Source organism: Leptonotus elevatus, chromosome 5, assembly GCF_054856555.1.
Source record: "Leptonotus elevatus isolate MCC_2025b chromosome 5, RoL_Lele_1.0, whole genome shotgun sequence".
In the NCBI taxonomy this organism is placed as follows: domain Eukaryota; kingdom Metazoa; phylum Chordata; class Actinopteri; order Syngnathiformes; family Syngnathidae; genus Leptonotus; species Leptonotus elevatus.
Genome location: NC_141243.1, coordinates 12,727,355 through 12,748,018, shown reverse-complemented (window position 1 = coordinate 12,748,018; position 20,664 = coordinate 12,727,355). Strand labels below are relative to the sequence as shown.

Genomic DNA, 20,664 nt, shown 5'->3' with positions numbered 1-20,664 from the left:
AATATGAACAGACACATGCGAATACACATTTTTTTTTTCTTTCCAGGGAGCCTCGACGTCCGACGAGCCTGCTGCCGGCCGACTGCAGCTCGACTCTGCTTCTGGGTAAGGAAGACGAGTCCTTGCCCCCTGGAGTGGAGACCCTCCCCCTGCGGCTGATGCAGCAGGACTGCACCGCCGTCAAGACCCTACTTTTGAGGCTGAGGCGCACCCTACAAGAGGTGGGACATCCTTACTCCCTCACTGATATTCAAATGCATACATAGATTTTAACCGGGAGTTGTATTAGGATGAATTGCCGACAACCACATGCTAAAAAGTTTGGTTAGTTTCCCTTGAATACGGTATACTGACAGTGGTCTTTTCAGGTTGTAAAATGCAGGAAGTTGTTAAAAGCAGCAAGGCTTTAGGCTAAGGATATATGTAGTGATTACATCTGGACACATTCATCCTGTTTTTTTCTTCTTCTTCTTTTTTTTTTTTTTAATTAACTTGATTTCAGCTCCATTAAATCACCACTGAAGTGGACCCTACATATACACCCACCCTCTCGCTTTATCACCTTTTGTAATTTAATCAGTATTGAGAATAGGGAAAGATGTTTATTCGCGCACACACATTAAAGTGTGCCTGTTTCCATTTGCTTTTAAATTGCATTTGTCGCCGTACAAGTAAACATTTTGAGTCTCTCGCATTATAAGCATTCCTAAAACGTTTAAATTTCAGTGATTAAAAACTGCAATAGTTGTCACTATTATTATTATTTTCATTAAAACCATTTAAAGTGGAAGTCAACCATAAATATTTCTTGACAATAATATGTAATATGTGACTTCACTAGTCTAAACTTGACATTCTGATTATTATTACATTTGTGGAATATGAGTTATGAACCAAAATCCAGCCATTTTTATCCATTTCAGGGGGCGGCCATTTTGCCACTTGCTGTCGACTGAAGATGACATCACAGTTGCTCAGGGCTCAGAAAACGGCCAATCACAGCTCACCTGTTTTCTGCAGCTGAGCTGTGATTGGTTGTTACCTGAGCCCTGAGCAAGATTGATATCATCTTCAGCCGACAGCAAGTGGCAAAATGGTCGCCCCCCATGAGATGGATAAAAAAAGCTGGATTTTGCTGCTTAACTCATATTCCAAGCGCAATATTAACCAGAATATCATATTTAGACTAGTGGGGTTGCATAGAACATATTATTGTCTTTAAGGTCTGGTATTTGAAAAAAACGGTGTCAAAAGGGTCATGGCGTGTGTCGGTGCTGCACTCATTTAGAGACATAGACAGACGGCTGCAAACTGTCGTGCTCTTGTAGACATTGAACTCCTCACAAAGGAAAAAGACACATGCAGTGATGTCTGGACTTATTTTGTCTACATGTCCGACAGGCGGGGTGCGCCGAACGGACACATGGAGAAAGTCTGTCTGCAAGTCATGTCTTAAAGCTACATGCTCAAGAGCTCACTGATGGCTGGACCAGGCTCTTGGTAAAGAAAAAAAAAAGTCTGGATCCCTGCTCCATAAATTGACTACTAATATATGAATCTATCTTTATTGTATAATAAAAGTACAATTAAATACAATGACTTAACTGTTATAAAATTAAAGGCAATTTCCTGTTGTGCTGTTCTGTTTGTTCTATGGTTATTATGCAAAAATAAGCCATAGAAGAAGCAAAATGCTATTGAGACTTAACAGAGATATAATGATGGGTTTGGGTCATATTTTTCCAGAAAATAGTTTAGCTCCATCTTGCGCGAGGCGACTTTGGAAGTTTCGCGGTATTTTGTCCATGAAAGAAATTTCCGTCGCAAAGTGCTGGGAAATGGTGCAGGTTTGCTCCAAGAGCTCTGAGTACGTCCATTAGCACTGTGTCATCCGAACGAGTGGGTGACCTTTTACTAAATTTAGCTTTCATAAACACACTCGCAAATGCACAGAAAAATCCGTATGAAAGTCTGACCAGTGGCGTCACCGCATGTCAGAACTTTTAGCGCCTTTAAAGTAAGATCAAAGGACATATCTGCGAATTTGCATCAGACTGATGTTTACTCCCTGGACTTCTGTGAAAGAGACATGATATAAGAAGTAATAATGCAAGACTAAGGGGAGAGCAAAAGAGAGGAATTATGAATAAGAATATATTATCTTGAAAATTGGTATATATACCCGGTGATATAATGGTTCAATGTTCTGACTCACAGTCGAGAGTTTCTGGGTTTGTCAGATGGTATCGGATTCAACTCCCCCGTGACCGTAATGAAAACCAATGAAGACAGTATAGATGGCTTGAAACTTGCATAAAACAAACAAATGTTTGAAATGTGAGAGACCCCACACTTGGAGAGGAAAAAAAAAATTGTGTGTCCTTAATGCACAAGTGTTTGGTATACTCAATGTGACCAGTACAGTGCACCACACACATAATGATATTTCCACCAACGTGAGTCACTGTTGACCACACACGTAAGTATTCACGATCATTAAGTATTGAACAGGTTTAACATTTCCACTTGTCGGCACCAACCATTTTCTGTGCAGATATGAGTGGGAACAAAAACACACTTAACATACCCCACGCAACAGGCTAGTGGTGCAGAATATCATTTTAGAGACGACAACACAGTGGGACATTCGCACACACTCTGATCGAAAGGGAGGGAAAATGCTCAAATTCAACACGATTGTGTGTACTTGAGTTTCTTGTGTGTGCATGTGACTCGGCATGTCTGTGTCAACTCAATTTTATCTGCTTGACCTTTTCGCGCTGAGCACCCAGTGGTTCTTCTCCCGTGTTTAGTGTAAGCGGTGCCATTTGTTCGTTTGAAACCATAAAGCAGGTTGCATCAGTCTCAAAACAAAAACAGCGGGCGGTAACATACTACAAAAACAGTTGAGATTCCACCGTCCTAGCAAATGCCATGATTCAAGCTTACATTTGCCTCATATTTAGTTGGATTCGAGAAGCACAATCCTGTACTTCCTGCCAAATATGACGATGGTAAGCAGTAATGGCAGTCCTCATTTTGAGGAACAGCGGCGTAAGAATATATTGCCACACTGTACAAGGCAGAAGTAGTTTCTACCATACTTAGTAAAAATAAATAAATAAATAAATACATTAATAAATACATTAATAAATAAATAATAATAATAAAAAAAATATATATATATATTAATATTAGTACCTGGCGATTCAATTCTTATCACGATTCGATACCGATGAATCCCGATCCGAATCTATAAATTGCGATTATTATTGTTTTACTCAAATTTTGAAAATACTAATCAGTAAACTTGTACATGTGCACTGTAAGAAAATGTATTTATTTATCTGAAAATTCAGGCTTATAACTGAGCCACTACATTTAACAGGTTGCAGTCTGTTTCATGTTTGAACACCACTGAAATAGAATATTAAGGCTTAATGTTCCATTAATATAACATTCTTCCATGCTTAATGTGTGAATCTCAACCCTACGTAAGATGTTTTGTTGAATATTTCCATAATTTTTTTTGTAAAAATCGATTCGGCCGCATATCGAATTGATTCGAGAATTGCACACTGTTATATCGCGATATATTGCCGAATCATTTTTTTCTAACACGCCATATATATATATATATATAACACAATTATCCAATATAATTTGTCTTTCTACAGTAAATATTCTAAGATCTCTTGCCATTTATATTCCTGGGTTAGCCTATTGTATGTTGTAAAATGATATTCCAAATATATGACTTAATTCGGGGATCATAGGTTTAAACTATTTATAACATGTTTAGGGGGCTGGTAATGACTTGTGGTCTTTAGCTATTCACAGCAGGACATGGTCTCTATGGTTTACTTAGTTTGGGAAACCCTGTCAAACTGACTTTATTACCAGATGATATACAAACTTTCTATTACATCCAATTGACATGTGTATTTTCTTTTGTCAAACATTCACAGAGTCACAGATGGAGACTATATATACACTCTCTACCAGCAGTTGATTGAGTTAGGCGACCAAAATAACATATTGAAAATGTCATTATCCATGTGTTCTATATTGTTGCCCAATACAAAGGATCCCCATTTGTCACTGTCAGTCGATTTGAGCATAACATAACTGTTGTTGTAGTGTTTTTAGGATTCAGGGACTATTAAATGCCTCTAAAGTCAAAACCAAAGTAAGTTACCGGTGACGGCAAAGAAGAAAAGTGTGATAGTAACCGCAGAAGAGGAAATGCAATAGGGCAGTGTCTGGTTGCTCGGTACACAGCAAAAGTAATGAATAATTACATTGATAAAGTGTCACTGACAATGTAGTGGCTCATTTGCCTGATTTCTTTAAGGCAGCAAAGATTCTGTTCTTACACAACAACTCTGAGATATTATTATTATCGTTAGATAATTTGATACAGCAAAGGAGGTATTCGTTTATTAATGGTCATTTCGTCCTTTGATTAGCATACCTGTACATACGAATTTGATTAAAAGGGTGTGTCCGACAACCAAATTCACTTTACTTTAGAAGACCATTTATCAACTTTTGACATGTCACCTCGGGTTAGTGCATGTCATTAAATTTTGAGTTCCCTGGCAGTACACCCTACTTCTCTGCTCCCCACTTCTCCCCCAGTTGCTAAATCTGAAAGGCTTTTTACTTGAACCACATCTAATTGTCGGGACAGCCGCGCTATGTAGCCCATGGGACACGAGTGACCTTAAACAGAATGTGTTTATTTTTTGAAAGGCCGAAAAGATAAGACGGAGAGAGTGCCACTGTCTCCCTCCATGAGGTCGGGCATTGATCACCAATGGCACATTTAGGACCGCATCGCACCTATAATTCCTGGAAGTTATTGCTTTTTAAAAGGTCAGAATACCTAATAAACTGCAGTTTGCGTTGTTCCGAGAGCTGACATGTCTCACAGGTACCTTAAATTGTAAAACTTGAAAAAATTGTTAAAAAATATACCTCAAATATTACACTTTTAGCCTTTTCCTGGTTATCTAAAACCAAAAAGGTCTGCGGTTGGACCGCGATTCAACCAAATGTGTCACATACAAAACATTTTTGTTTTACAAGAAGTTAGAGCTGTCACTAACAAATCTTTTTAGACTCCATTATCATATTACTGATTATTCCATTGATTACTTTTGTATTTGCCCCACCCACCAAAATGGTGCAAATATGGTTTTAAAATGATTCTAGTTTTTGAGGCAGAATTTTTTGTCGACCACTTTTTGTGGTCTCCTTAAATGAGAGATCTTTGGTAACAATTCCCCCTGCGATCAATAAATGCACGATCGAAACACACAACACAGAAACAGAAAGAAAGAGTGGCAATTGTCTGCTGTTTGGGCACTAGGGTTTTCTTAGTAATCGATTAAGTGATCACAAAGAATATGGTCAATTGTGGAAGAGAGATCAATCCGTTAATTTTGTCATTAGAATATGTTTTAAAAAGCTTTTTTTATTATTACTACTACAGTATTCTTAATTTTCCCCATAGTTGATCAAGGAAATGTTGTCCATAGCTCAGTAAAATGCAGTAAAGTGCATATTGTACTGAACTGAACCAAACAAAACCATGTTTATCTCTTTTTACAGAGTACAGAGACAAGTCCTGCCAGCAGTCTTCAGTCTCTACCAATTAGCCCCTGCAGTGAAAAGTCCCTTCCATTTAAGGTAAACACAGTGCTATGCATATACTTCAGTATTGCACATATCCATGCTGGCATACATATCCACACTACCTTTATCGCTCGGTTATTGAAATAGAACTTGGATAATATCCTTCTTCCACAGATAGGAAAACATGTGCGATCAAAATTAAAACAGCAATGATTGGCACGGCATCTTTTTTTTTTTCTCACCAAGGTAAGCCACGCGAGCTCCTGATGAAATGAAAAATACGTCAAGGTTGAAAGGACAAATGATTGAGGTGGGAAAAGCCATCTTGTAAGGATCATGACCTACTGCCCTTGAGCCATAAACCAAGACAGCTTTATATCTGGCCTGCCATGAAAATCAAAAACAAATACAACCTTGCTTCATATTTTTGATATAGCCCATTTGTTCCCGAATGTGTCAAATGGGCTGACCGTGTATCAGCTGGACAATAAATCACCCCTGCAATTACCACTCAGTTTCACAGTCTCACAGAACAATTGCACGTGTGTGCCCTCTTTATTGACCCACATGGATGATCAGTGGCAGAATTTAGGCTGTGACACAGCTTGAAGACAGAAGCTCACGTGGAAACAGCTCACATGGAGTAAAAGTATGCAAGGCAGAAGGCTGATTAAAAAAAAAAAAAAAAAAACACCAAAGTGACTGTTGGAGATGCACAGCGAGGGCTTATCTGCAGTATATTGGCACTGAAGTATGACATTGAACTTTAATACGGGTCATAAACACGACAACATATTATAGTATAGTCTTATATTGTAATATAATTAGTCCCCATGGTGTATTTTGCTGTAGTTTCAGAAGTTTTCTTTGGCATAATAATGTTACTGGCCTTAAAGATAACTTTTAATAAGTACATTTTTTGTCCTATGCATAGTATTCACATGATGCCACCGACCCCCACATATCGACCCAGCACACCTTTGGTGGGGCAAAAAGCCAGTGAGACAAGGCACGCAAATGCTGAGGAGCGCTCGTGTTGCTTACTACAAGTTACTTTGATTCATTCATTTTGTTCATTCATTCCGGATTTTCACCAACCGCTTCACAATGGCGCACACGTGTGCCTTTCACGGGTGCAAAATTGGGCAAACAAAGATGTGAAATGAAACTTCTAGATAGTATTCATATGCCGTTTTTTGCCCCACATTGTGTGTCGGTGTACACCGGTCCATGGAATGTCGAATGGGAACGACAAAGTGTCCGGAATTACAAAGATACATCAAAAGGATTTCCAACTGCCAAAGTCTACCCAAGTGTGTTCTGACCATTTTGATTAAGGTAATTGTCATTGTAAGATGGTACAAATGCTTTTACCATAATGTGATCGTGATATGTGAGCCATGGCTGGCTAGCTCTGGCTAAAAATAGATTCATGGTCAAGTTAGGTTTTGAGCGCTCCAAATACAAAGGTCTCATTTTCCTTTCCCGGCAAGTGTACGGAAATAAGTGATGAATCAACAATGTTGTTGTTGTTGTAACATGCTAGCGCTAGTAGCCAGCGCCTTCAGGGAACTAGCTAACTTGGTTTAAAAATAACCCGAGATTCTTCACCTCGAATTCACAAATGATAAATGCACATGGCAACCAATAAAAGCCAAAAGTACACAAGAATGTCCGTGTTTTGAGAGCCAAGCCATCCTACCTTAGAGCTTACATTGCCATGTCGTCCGGTTCGGGCAGTATCTGCAAATGTTTGTAATCCAATCGATTGCACTAACCAAACGTTTCAACGTGTACCGCTGCAAAGAATATTGAGCTAAATCTTCCGCATACATCTTGCTTACACAAGTAACGTTAGAGGAAGCTGGGGGTGACATTCATCAATAACAAAAGAACATTTGGTGTAAACACAATAGAAGCAAAGTTGACACCGGTGGAAAGTTGACCCAACATGAGGGGCAGATATATATAATATATTGTAATGTGAAATTTAAATTTCCCACTGATCAGTGCAAAATATGCACCACCAAAAGACACAAAACAATATCATCTGTTGTGAAATCAAGTCAAAAATTGTGACGTGGACGTTTGATGATTTTCAATACACTTTTCACGGCACTTTTCATACGTCTTAAAACAAAAGAAGCTGTCATGGAAAAATGTCATATGGCCATTTTTCTGCTACAAATGTGATGCAATTGAAATAATTGAAAACTTTTGACCCAAGGTATGTGCTTCCAAGCACCGCATACAGTATTTTGCCAAGTTCTGCCTCACCTGTTCATCTCTATTTGAGTAAAGAATGTGAGAATGTGTACATTTCTGTAAAATCTGATGCAAGTTAATGCAAGGAAAAACATTTTTGGGTATCAGGGGAAAAAAATTCCAACATCAAAACAACCCCAAATTGCTTGTTTTGACTAATGTCGTTGATTTTTTTTCCCCCTCTATAACATAAGAAGAAAAGGCCATACAGAATTAACCCAACCCTGTCATAACTATACGCACAATGTTTGGCTTTAGCACTGCCATTATTGTTATTATTGCATGACTATTGATATCATAAACCTGGGTGGACACATATTTGCGACGAGTATGGAGCACCCAAAATATTCTGCATGTATCCAGGGAATGACTGACGGAGTGTCACAAAGTGTGTGAAGCGTCGTCAGCCTGATGGATTGAGCTTGACCAGACATGATGAAATGGCATGAAACGCAGAGAACTGGACATTGTTTTAACCGAGCCCAACAAACCGAAGAGATGGCGGGCACGGTAGAAAGTTGAGTGTTTTGTTAAGGTGGAATTTAAGGTGGATCACGGCAGAGAAGCATGGATCAGCGAAGGAGTGAGCAGAGGAGAATTCGTATGGCACTCGAGTAAGTGAAAGTGACTCTGTCGGAGTAAAAATAATCTCAGCGAGCCACCTGAGAGGCTGCAGTGTCACACAGCGCCCCAGTTTAGTTTTTACTTGCCCTAGTTCCAGCATTTTAGTGCGTTAAAGAGCGGGCCTCTCATTATGTGTATTCAGAGTCGCGTTCTAGGACAGCGCAGGCAATTTAAATGACATTTGTGTACATTCACCTCTCGTTTCAAGGCTCACAGGGAACATCTTTTTATAGAGAGGCATTCATCACCGTGTCAGAATTCGAAATTACTTATGTATAATAGAATGCAGCCCTCACCTCGGATGCAGTCCCAATTGAAGTCAAAATGACATGCATAACCTAAAAGTTTACTAAAAGTTTAATTCACTCTGGTAACACCTTCTCTACTCAAATCAACTTTTACAATTGACAGTGAATGGATATGTATGTATGAATGGAATTGCCATTACTCTTTGTTCTAGCACTTCGAACAGCACACTTTTTTTTTTTTTTTGTACTTGGCCTGTTTTTTGAAGAACTGACAGGGCATGCACTTCCTCATCATCTGCTTCTTCCAGCACTCATTTTCTTCGGACTCATGGTGAGGAAAGAAAAGCTTACTTGTAAGGCAAACTTTTGCTTGAAATACAAAGCAAAAAAATAAAAATACAAATCATAACTCAAAAAACTTGTAAGTTGGAAATCAAGCGATGACTAGTTTAATTGGGATTAAACTGTGTCGACTTTACTACTCCTTGTCCATGTTTAGGAGCTGGAAGTCAATTTATCACTAATCACATTTTTTTAGACTCTTGTCTTCCACAATTTACAGAGGACTTTCCTCTTCATAATGCGCTGTGGATTAGCGAAATGTCTTTTGTCGCATCTGTGCAGGTCCGAGAGTATAGAAATAAGCTTGTTGTAGATGACAATTGCGATTGGCTATTGCGATCGGTGCTAGTCTTAAAAAAACTCGTCTTTTTTTTTTTTTTTAACATTCATGATCTGAGCTGCTGGGCTGGAATGAAAAAGCCATAATAATAAAATGTGGAAAAGGCTTTTGCATCTCAATTATTCATTATAACAACTTGTTCAATTTTAGACTCAAAAGATGAAGATTGGAGAGTGAGACACCCTGAGAGTTTTTTTTTTTTTTAATTAGAAAGCACAAACAATTCAGCAGGCCTCCGTTATTAGACACATTTTCACTTTGTAATAAAATGTAACTCTATTTCTGACATTGTGCACCTTCATTTTATTTTGTTGGCTATAATCTAGAGTGAAACACATGGAGTGATAACCATTTTATGAACAAAATATGCCTTAAAAACATTTACACCACCATTTTGTGCGACATCATACAAGACTTTAGCTCAGAGAGCATCTAATGGAAAACTCCACAAGCCCATGGGCTTAACTTGCAAACGTCACATGACCAAACCCACAAAACAGGTGAGCCTGTAGGCAATGTCACATCAATTTCAAATGTTAAAAATCTCATTTCTTTCTGCTTAATTCATATTAACAATTGCAATATTAATCATAATACCGTGTTTAGACTAGTGGGGGAACATATTGCAAAGACATTTTCAGCTTGAATTTCCACTTTTAAGTCCATAATAAAATGCAACTCCGCGTTAAGTCCATTATATGGAACTGGTCATCAGCCCCAAAAGGCAGGTAAGTTATTTAAGGAGGATTAAGTTGTAATATATTCATCCACAGAGTTTCAAGAAATAGATAAGTGGCTTAACATATCGAAGGAATGCATTACGGGTATGATTTCTAACGGCCAGCGTGTACCTCCCAAAGAATGTGAACAAATGGAATCATTTCTGCTAACCTGGGGAATGTAATTCATCTCCACGGCCTCTTCAGCAGGCTGCTGATTGCGAGCATAGAGTGCCTTCAACCGCGGCACAAAATCACATTAAGTAGCTGCACTCCGTTGATTCTGATCAGATTTCTTCACCCCCCCCTCGGCCCCCAGCTGAGGCAGTTCCAATCACATTATTTTAGAAACATATTCTCTTGCTCCACTTTTATCATTCAATGGTGCACTGACAAATTGTCCTGTACACCACCAAGCAGGTTGATGCCTCTTTGTACAAACTTGAGTTATTGTTTCATGGTATACAGTTTGATTAGGATATCAAGTATTTGGGATCTTAAAAAATGTTTTTGAATGTGTTACCAAAGGTAAAAGCCCACCAGGCGGAGTTTGCGATTTTAGCTTCACCAATATCACCCAAATTCAGCCTCTGTAGCCAGTTTCCCCAAGTAAAAGGCAATTTGGTAAAGCTGTGAAGACAACAGAGAAGAGAGAAATTCAGCCATTTTGATTTGAAGCCTTTCTTTTGGTTCATTTTGCACATTTGAAGGGTCATTCAAAGCCAAATGGCCCCACGTTCTGTCCAACTGCTACCATTTTGAACCATATACACTAAGCAGAGTAATGATGCTAACTTAACACATTGTTATTTTTTTTTTTTATTGCTTGTGGATTGAACGTAGCAGGTAAAGCTTGACACACTATAAAACCAATTGCTCCACAAGATTCAAAGCTGGACCAAGCGTCTTAATTAGCAAATTAATTATTAATTTAATGCCAAAGGAAAGCTTGCATCTCCAAATTGTCTGACAACAAAATAGTTGTGTGGTTAAAAAAAGAGAGAGAAAAAAAGACCTGATTAGAGGGACAATGTTGAAGTTATATCCTTGACTTTCCTGGCTGTCCATTCAGATTGATGACTCCCCATGGATCCCTTAGATACCATCATGGTCAGCCTCAGGCCCTCTGCGTCTTCTCCTGCCCTCCATCTATCCTTTATCTCTTCTTGTCCCCTTTCCTGTATGTTTTTTTCTCACATTTTCCTGTCCATTTTTCTCATTTGAAGAAGTAATGGTTACCTGACCACCTGTCTACTTTTCTCAAACTTGTCTTTTTAACTTTTAAGTTTTGTTTTGCTTTGTGTTGTGAGCTCAAATTTGAGATATGAGCAAGCTTCAGATTGTCAGTATCCGTGTCGTGTACCATTCTTGTTTGTACCCTATTAGAAGAAGACTTAACACAGAGGAATTCTTTTCAGCTTTTCAAGAATGAGGAAGAAAAAATAAAACCGGCCAAAATGTTCTGTTCCATAAGACGGATGACTGCAGTGTTCAGTGTTATAAAGTAATGTGCAACACAGCGTCTTGCTTCTTGTGTTCAGGACTGGAGCAGAGAGGAGGCGTTGCTGCAGCAACTGAAGGAGAAAGACGAGCTGATTCTCCGGCTGCAGAGTGAACTGGTATGAATCTGAGTGTGCACTGACGTGATGAGTTTGAATTTACATTAATGGAGATGGAACCCGCTTTCTCTCACTTTTGATTGAGATGAATATCGGGGCGAAATAGGTCCAAATGACCAAACCTGTTCATAATGTGTAATTTACATTAGTTTCATACTTGCTGTTGAGATGACAACAGTTGCTGGATGCATTATTCACTTTTGACCAATAAATACCTCCCTCAAATAGATGCCTCCCTTTTCCACTCAAGAAAAAACACAAGCAAGTCGTAAGTGTAATTATCTGTAATGTGGCAGATCCATGCGTGTTGTGCATTTAGTAGACGCATCAGCAAGCACAAATCGCCAAACACGCCAGAGACTTAACTATTTGTGTTAAAGTCATTTTTAAAAAGTATCGTCCCTAATATATCTACTGCTGGTTTACTGCTGAGATGATCTGAATGCTGTTGCTAAACCAAACAGCAGCATCTGTCAGAGGAATTACAGCATGGTGACTTACCATATGTTGTAAACATGTATGGCCTAACGTTACATGAAGTCTTTAACGCCAATTGGCATTACAGTAGACTGCCACATTGTTGTGTGTCTATGTTTATGTTCTGGCGGAACCACATGACTGTTTTTCCCCCCATGCCGTTTCACAATGTCTCTACTTTATAGCACGCAATGCAAGCAGTTGATTAAATACAATGTCATGTGAGGCTTCAGCTATTAAGAAGTTTTCATGGATGAACGGCGTCAGACATTGAAACATTTCAAATATGCTCTCATAAATCTACCATCGGCACACTTTCCTCGACTTTTGAACTAAATTATTAAAGCAACGGGAATGTTTTTGATTCTATTTTAATGCCTATGAATTAAGGAATAATTGGCTTTGAAGCATGGATCTTGGGATTTTTTTCAAGGCCGCAAAAAAAAAAAAAGCAAAAAAAAAAAAGCCAAAGTTGTGTTTTCTGTTAATGACTGAAAATGTTTTCTACTAAAGACCGCTCAAAGTAGTGGGTGCAGTTGATTTTGAAGCCTGAAAAAAAATTGGTGAAATAATTGATGAACACGGTAATGGTTTGAAGGCTTGCCATCTATTATACATAGTGTGTTATCAAGAAGCCAGTCCTATCATATGATGATTAAGACCTTGATAGTAGATCTGATGGTAAGTATGGAGCCATTTTTGTTTCATTTATTCAGTTATTAAGTTCAGCTTTTTAAGTTAGCTTAATTTGCATCTAACTTTTCCAGTGTATGGTGCAGGGGTTGCAAACCTATTTTATTTTATTTTTTATTAACAGCTACAGGCCTGGGCTTTACGTCCAACCACATAATGAAAGACAAACCCATAGATATCACAGAAATAACTTCTTACAAGAAAATCTTACAAGAGTAATACAAACTTTATTGAAATTAACTAATGACAATCAGACATTACTTTTGAGTTGTGGTTCTACAGAATTATTAAAGAAAAATCAACAACTGTCATTGTAGTGCTTGAAAATGGCTCTGAATCTTCACCCAGCCTAGATGATTATATCCAAGGCAGTTGCAGTTCTGTAAATTTGCCCCACTGTTACGTGACACTGAGACGGAAGTGCAGGCTTGCTCAGGCAAATTTTTAAAAACTGCCACATAAAAATATTTAGTTGTTTTTTAATTTCACACTTGATAGGTGGGCAAGCACTCCAGAGACCCAACTCATCTTTATGCAAGCAATTAAAAAGTCAAATTTCCACAATATGTCCCCTTTAAGCATTGTCTGCCCCAATAGTGTTGTCATTGTTTGTCAGTCATTTGTCACCTGCTCTATCGAAGCGGCACAATGCGGACATGATGCCAGGCCTCAGCAGGATAATGTGCCAGCGTCCTACGTCGCAGCATAATGAGAGATGCCAGTCACCATCCACTGACTTGAGTCTCATTTGGCGTCTGTCTCCAATTTGCTGTCTAGCACTCGCATCTCAATCTTGTCAGCCTTCTCGTTTTTCAGTCTTTTGAATCTAACACCTTCTCTACTACTCCTAGTCATCGAGCTGCTCGACATTTACGCATCTCTTACTTATTCTGACAAGGAGCTTTTACTTCGGTTGCAGGTTGTACGGTGAGCATGTTAATACGTGAATAACTAACCAATTTATTAATTAGCAAAGAACATGATGCGCTCAGCTACCGCAATCCCTCGAACAGATGCATTGGCCCATTTATACGCCGCGTGTCACAAATAAACTCAAATCTTTTAAGCATGAAAATTTTTTTTTTTTGAGGAGCTGGAGTCAACCTTAGGTTAGCTTAGCTATTAGCATGGTTTCTCCATCTTCGGTTAATTACTACTCAACATTCCTTTGTGAGATGGATACTTTTAAGAGGTGTAGCACATTAACGTTTATGATTTTGAATTGGCCACAGCACTCTAAATTTGAGAAATTACTGCAGTAATTTCTGGAATACAAGGCGCACCTGAATATAAGCCGCGCTAGCTAAATTTGGGGAATACTCAAGTTTGCTACAAATATAAGCCGCACCTGACTGTAACCCGCAGGTGTTTTAATGTTACCGCACCGGGTTCCCGCTACTTTCTTTTCCATAATGAGGTCGCAAATTGTCTCTCTCTCGTTCTCTCTCTCCTACTGTATTTTTTTGCTCACTTGATTTTTTTGCTCTGCCTGACGCTCTTGCGCTTCCTTTATAGTGCGCCCCTTTCTGATCTGATGGACAAGCCGCACCTTTGAATTAGTCGCAGAGTCGAATGCAAGTGAAAAAAGTAGCGGCTAGTGGTCCAGAAATTCCTGTACATGCTTGCAGTTTGATGTGCAACATGTCAGAAAATGGGCATACATTTTTATCTGTTTCTGTTAATGTCCTGTTGTACTTCAAATGTTGTAATTTGTTTTATTTCATGGAGGACTAAGGAAATCTGAAAGTATTCACATTAGACTGAAAATCTGAGGATTTGGGCTCTTTAAAATTATTTTTTAAAAGCAGTTCAAAGGCTTGTCTTTCTTTCGGTTTTGTCTGTAATAAGCTTAATGGCAATAATTACGTTTTACTGATATTTTTTCTTTTTAAACATTGGGCATTAAATTATCTTGAGATGTGTGCTTTACTGTCATTGTGTTTGAACTCAGTGGCACTTTTAAAGCATGTTCCTATTTTATGCTAATGGTTAAGTAAAACCAGTTGAGATCAGGAGTGTTATGAATACATTGTTGAGTTTTCTTTCTATCATTGTACTACTGAAGGTGCTTAAATGTTAAGTGTCTCAATTTACTCTGTATTAAAAAAAGAAAGATGATCACAAATTAATTGAGGAGAAAGAGAATAGCTCCACTAACATCTATGGAGCTCCAGACATTACAGGGGATTTATTTTTTTAATTTGTGGCCACAAATTAATATAGATAAAACCTAGACACAAAATGCTAGCGTGTGGCCATGAAATAGATATAATGGGTGCGTAAAAAAAATACTAATTATGTATTAAATTCACATGAACAACCTTAATATCTGGGTAAGCAAATGACACATATCTTTGCTCATTGTCTTTTACTAGTCTGTTCTCATCAATAGTTCGCAATGCCAGGATTTTCAGAATGTCTTTGTAGCTTATTACCAGTCTAAAAGAAAATGCAATCTTATTACTGTATTCATGTCCAGGCTATTGTCTTTTCGCCCTGCCTTCATTTCTGCTCTACAATTTCCATAAAAAGAGCTCTCGATCTGCTCACACAACAGAGTACCTTCCCATCCAAATGCTTCTGCATGCCCCTGATCCACTTAAAAAGTAAATTTTTCCTAATTTCCCATTTAAAGACTTGACTCCTGAACCTAGTTGAACACAGTTGCTAACCAAAACAGTTGCACAGAGAAGTACCTCACTTTTCTCTCGGATTAATCAAAGTGAGTGGAGTCTGCAAACATCTTTGTTTTAAACTATGCTTTCACTTGGCATACATTAATACACCATTTAATATAATTTAATGTTCTGACCTCCCAATGTTATTTTGGGTCTTCTCCAGACCCAGACGTTTACCCGCTTCTTGCCCAAAGCCAGCTGCAGTATAGTGGATTCTTCACACCCAGGTCCTAGTTTTGCAAAATACCTTTACACTCTCGCTTCTGTTGGAGTACTGATTTTCCCTCAGATGGTGGTTAATTTTAACACGTTCCTCGTCCGCAGAACAGTGACAAATTGATATATTTATCGGACTGTTACTTATACTGTACATGTGTCGAGTGTTTTGTAATATCTCTGGCTCACATCTCTTTAAACCGTCTATATTCGGTTTTCTTTGAAGCTATATAAAGTATATCCGACGTACGTCAAATTCCATATCAGCGCTGCTTTTCATTTAGTTAAATTGACAAAGATGAGCATTTCAAACGAGTTGGTGTGTACCTTGTATGTTAGAGGAGAGAGAGAGAGAGAGAGAGAGAGAGAGAGAGAGACAGGAAACCTTGTCTGCCGTGCGGCACTTTGAAGGAAAGGGCAAATCGTAGCCAAAGCTCCACCCGTCTGCATCTGTAAATCTGCCAGCGGAAACCTATTAATTATCTCCTACAAGGACCTGCTCACAGGCTGGCCATCACTGGCTGTCACTTTTAACAGCTTTTCTGCTCTTCCTCGCTGATGCATTTTGCTGAAAAGACGTAGCGCTGTGAAAATACAGGCTTGCTTTTCATATGGGGAGTGAGACATTTTTGTAGGTAAATTTGTCGCCGATTGGATGAGGACAATTTCCTGTTTGATAACCCCCCCACTATTCGATTGGGACAGGGATTGAGCCCTGCTGACCTCCCATGAATGAATGATATGGGTGTGAATGGCTGTTTGTCAACCTGTGGTCAAATGGTGACCAACCCAGGGTGTACCCTATCTCTTGCGCAGAAGGGGTAAATACTAGTGCAGAATTCCAATGAATGTGCAACCTCGCAGCCTTCGAAAAACATTGCCAAGCACATAAAATTGCTTTCTGCAAGATTGTGTGGTCAGGATAAAAGCGGAAATGGTGAACAATCTGTCAACTGTATTATTCCCAAGAAGGATATTCAATTGAGCTTCACCTTTTCTTTTCTTTTAATGACTTTTCTATACAAAAGGATGAATGCATGTTGAAGGTTGCTGAGAGCGTGCACTTGTTCTAATTCCCTCCACCTGATGTCCATTTTGTTTTTGTTGTTTTTTCGGACACGGCTGATTATGTGTGTGTGTGTGTGTGTGTGTGTGTTGTTCATACAGGAGAGTGCCAAAGCCGCCCTGAAGATGAAAGACGGCTACGTGAGCGACCGCGCCACACAGACGGAGCACATGGGTCCAGAGGTAAGCAAGCACACACTATATTAGCCTCGGTCTCTTCCCTTGCTTTACTTTCCTTCTAATCTCCTTTAGAGCATCTTTTTAAGATCGAATCCATCACGGATTGGTCCTGAAAATGCTGTGACATTCATATTGTCCGCTACCTATTTCCTCCTCTTCAATTACCACCATGCTCAGCTGGGAGGCTACTGTGCAATGCATTTTACCTGCCTGAGTTGACATAGCCTCCTTGGCTTCACCACCAGCTGACATTATGGGAGCGCGGTCGACGTAATGAATGTCTCCCTGTGCTGGAAACAGGGCCGATGTGTTAGGGTCACTTTCTCTTTCTGATACTGTTACACGTGGTGACAAATGCGGGGAATGCATAATGACTGCAGCAGTTGCTTTGAAAATAGGACATGTTGCTGAGTCCACTATAGGCACCAAAGTTTCACATCAATTAGACTGTCGCTCTTATAAAACCTTTAGGACTATGAATTATTTTGTTCGAAGTGACTTTTGGCCATTATTAGTACAAGTGCCAAGCACATGACCGTAACATCATTAACATCATCTCACCCTACCATGAAGTACATTTGACTGTTTTTTTAGGGGTGTTAAAAAAATCGATTTGACAATATATTGCGATATTACAGCGCACAATTCTCGAATTGATTCGATATGCGGCCAAATCGATGTTTAAACATAAATAAAAAAAATTATGGAAATGTTCAACAATACGTCTTACTTAGGGTTAGGGTTTACACGTTATGCATGGAAGATTGTTATATTAATGGAACATTAAGCCTTACTATTTTACTTCAATGCTGTTTAAACAAGAAACATATTGACATTATAAGCCTGAAGTTTCAGATGAATAAATACATTTTCATAAAAATCTTTCTGTGTACATGTACAAGTTTACTGATTAGTATTTTCTAAATTTGAGTTTGAAAAAAATCGCAATAATCAACTTCTAGATCTATATCGGGATTAATCGTATCGAATTGAATCGTGACCTATGAATCGTGATACGGATCGAATCGCCAGGTACTAGGCAATTCACACCACTACTGTTTTCGCCTCTCCGTGTTTACATGCTGTAAAGTGCGACATGAGGCACCGCAATCAAACGGCCTGTGTTGACTCTGCTCTACCAGTTAATGTTGTCCATTGCAAGTACAGCACCACAGTGTTGAGCTTCAGGTGCTACAGATGGAGATGACAGATGGGCCCGTGTGTGTTTTCGGACTTACAGAATTTAGAGTAGGCCAACATTGTCTTCATATTCCTCACACAGAACTCATAAAAGCATTTCTTAACTGGCTCATATAGAGTGTGTCATGTTGAACGAGGGAACCCGAACTGATTGATTAGCAAGTATTCATGGTCATTTAAGCAAGAGAAAGTTGAGGTGGATTAATGTGCGTGGAGTTACCCTTGAACAACATGCACCTCTCAATTTACACACGAGAGATGGTTCACATACCTGCAGCCTGGTTAGTTTTAAGCTCAGTGGCTGATGCTGTTAAGTCATTCACTGTCAGCCATTTTCGAAACAGAGTTCCCTATATTGCCAGCAATTTTACAATATACTATTTTGACTGATTTTTCAAGACCCTCAGAATATTTTGTTCTACAAGATTATAAGAACCAACCGACCAAAAGACTGTTTGTAGCTTTATTCGTTCATTGGTAATCAGCAGTAGGTTGATTTCAGCAAACATGCCGATATTTGAACAAAAAGATCAAATACGTTTCTTGTGAGAAGAAATGTAACGCAGAACAGTTTCTTTGATGCCGATATTTGTTATTTTGTGACTCCTCAATCTATAAAACAAAAATAAGAAAGGACTTTTGATGAAAATGTTATTTATTTTCAGATATACAAGTAAGAAACGATCAGCGTGAACGATGCTGACTGACGTCAGTGGCTTTTTTTTTTCAGTGGCCTTCACAATGTATTACACCCATTGTCTACAACAACTCTGTTTATATCATGCATGTACAGTGTACATACATGTTCAGATTTTTGTTTTGCGGAAAAATGGCATTACCTTCATTATATCTCAACAAATCTCCTCAAGAGTTTTATTTTGGCTGCTACTCTGCAGATTCTGACCGGCATGGCTTATTGTATATACTGTATTTTCTGCCACTTCAGATGGTAATGTCATGACATTTATTAACTACAAATTAGGGTTTGGCAATTAATAAAAATGTAATTGTGATTTCAATTTTTGCTTTTCACAGTCAAGTTTAATTGTGACTTTCTTCTACTCTTTTTATCTTAATCGCTACATTTACTACTGCACATTTACTTGTGCCGTGTTTCTTCATTCTTTGTGCTTAATAAATTTTTCTCTGCATGTTTTGTGTGCAGCGTTCTTTAATTCAACTTTGTAATTCGTCCAAAATGATTGAAATCATAATTATATGTTGTCAGTTTATGTTGTTTAGCAAGCTTTACCAAACCTTTGAAAATGGGATAAAGATTAAGAACATATGCACAGTGGTGCGAAAAAAACAGGATTGTACTTGTGTCACGAATCCAACTTTTGTGCAGAGTAAGAACGTTTCTTTGCATTTGTTCGTGAGTGATGCCGAATGGGTTTTGGGGACTGTTCATCTGCAGTGGGAAATGGGACATTGTTGGGCCAGTGAACATAGCCATGTACTGTAAACTCTTAGTTGAAAACAAAGGAGTGGCTCAAGAAGGAAGCATATTAAAGCAACACTTGGCGGCGCCATACGTACAAAATCATCGGTATTGTTATGTCTGAAGGAAGACCATATTTCATATGAGGACAAGCGTATTGCGTCATTTTTTTAGCTCACACCAGCGGATGAAATTCGGGCCAATGTTGATCCTTGACTGTCCTTTTATCCGGGTAGCTTCCTTTTTCCTTTTTTATTTTTTGTCTCCTCAGACAAAACTTTTCAGTTGTTTTGCAACTTGAGCCAGGAAGGCAGTAATCGTGAATCGACATTCAAATTGACTTCCGTCTTTGTAACGAATGGGTCGAAGGGGGAAGTGACGTATGCCATAAAGCAGTCAGCACATTTGTATTTTTTGTGTGGCAGTGTTCCTACCATCCTCCTCAAAGTTGCTTAGTTCTAGTAAAAATAATACAGACCCCCTCAGGCCATGGCAAAGATACCATTCAACTAGTTTTAAGTCTGTTTCATCAGAAGAGTTATGAAAATATTTTATTAGTGCTACTTTAAGTTCATGGCGTAGCAAAGTCAGTCTCCAGACCTCAACCCAATAGAAAACCCAGAGAGGGAGCTGTAGGTTTCAGTTTCCGGCCAAGGAATTCGGCAGGGGATCAAATAATCATTTCATCTACTGTATAATTTAGAGATGTCAATGTTGGTTGTAGATGACACAAAATATGGTCAACAAACACATTTGTGTTTATATTTATTTGAGCGCTGAATTTCCATCATTTTGGCCTGAGGTCTTTAATACATATTAATCTGTTATTTTCTTTCTCCACATTTCAGGCTTTTATTGCACCCTTATGGCACTGCACACCCACTCCCACTAATGCTTTTCCAATAACACAGTCAGCG

General features: G+C 38.7%; 1 protein-coding gene across 4 annotated transcripts in view; it reads left to right on the top strand.

Annotated features, from left to right (window-relative positions):
- Positions 1-20,664, top strand: part of ccser1 (coiled-coil serine-rich protein 1) — a 116,299-nt gene that overhangs the window by 49,812 nt on the left and 45,823 nt on the right. For all 4 annotated transcript variants that reach the window (XM_086076167.1, XM_086076166.1, XM_086076168.1 and 1 more), the window contains exons 7-10: positions 47-221; positions 5,617-5,694; positions 11,720-11,797; positions 17,029-17,109. In XM_086076167.1, coding sequence (XP_085932293.1) covers positions 47-221; positions 5,617-5,694; positions 11,720-11,797; positions 17,029-17,109 — 412 coding nt within the window. The remainder of the gene's footprint in view (positions 1-46; positions 222-5,616; positions 5,695-11,719; positions 11,798-17,028; positions 17,110-20,664) is intronic.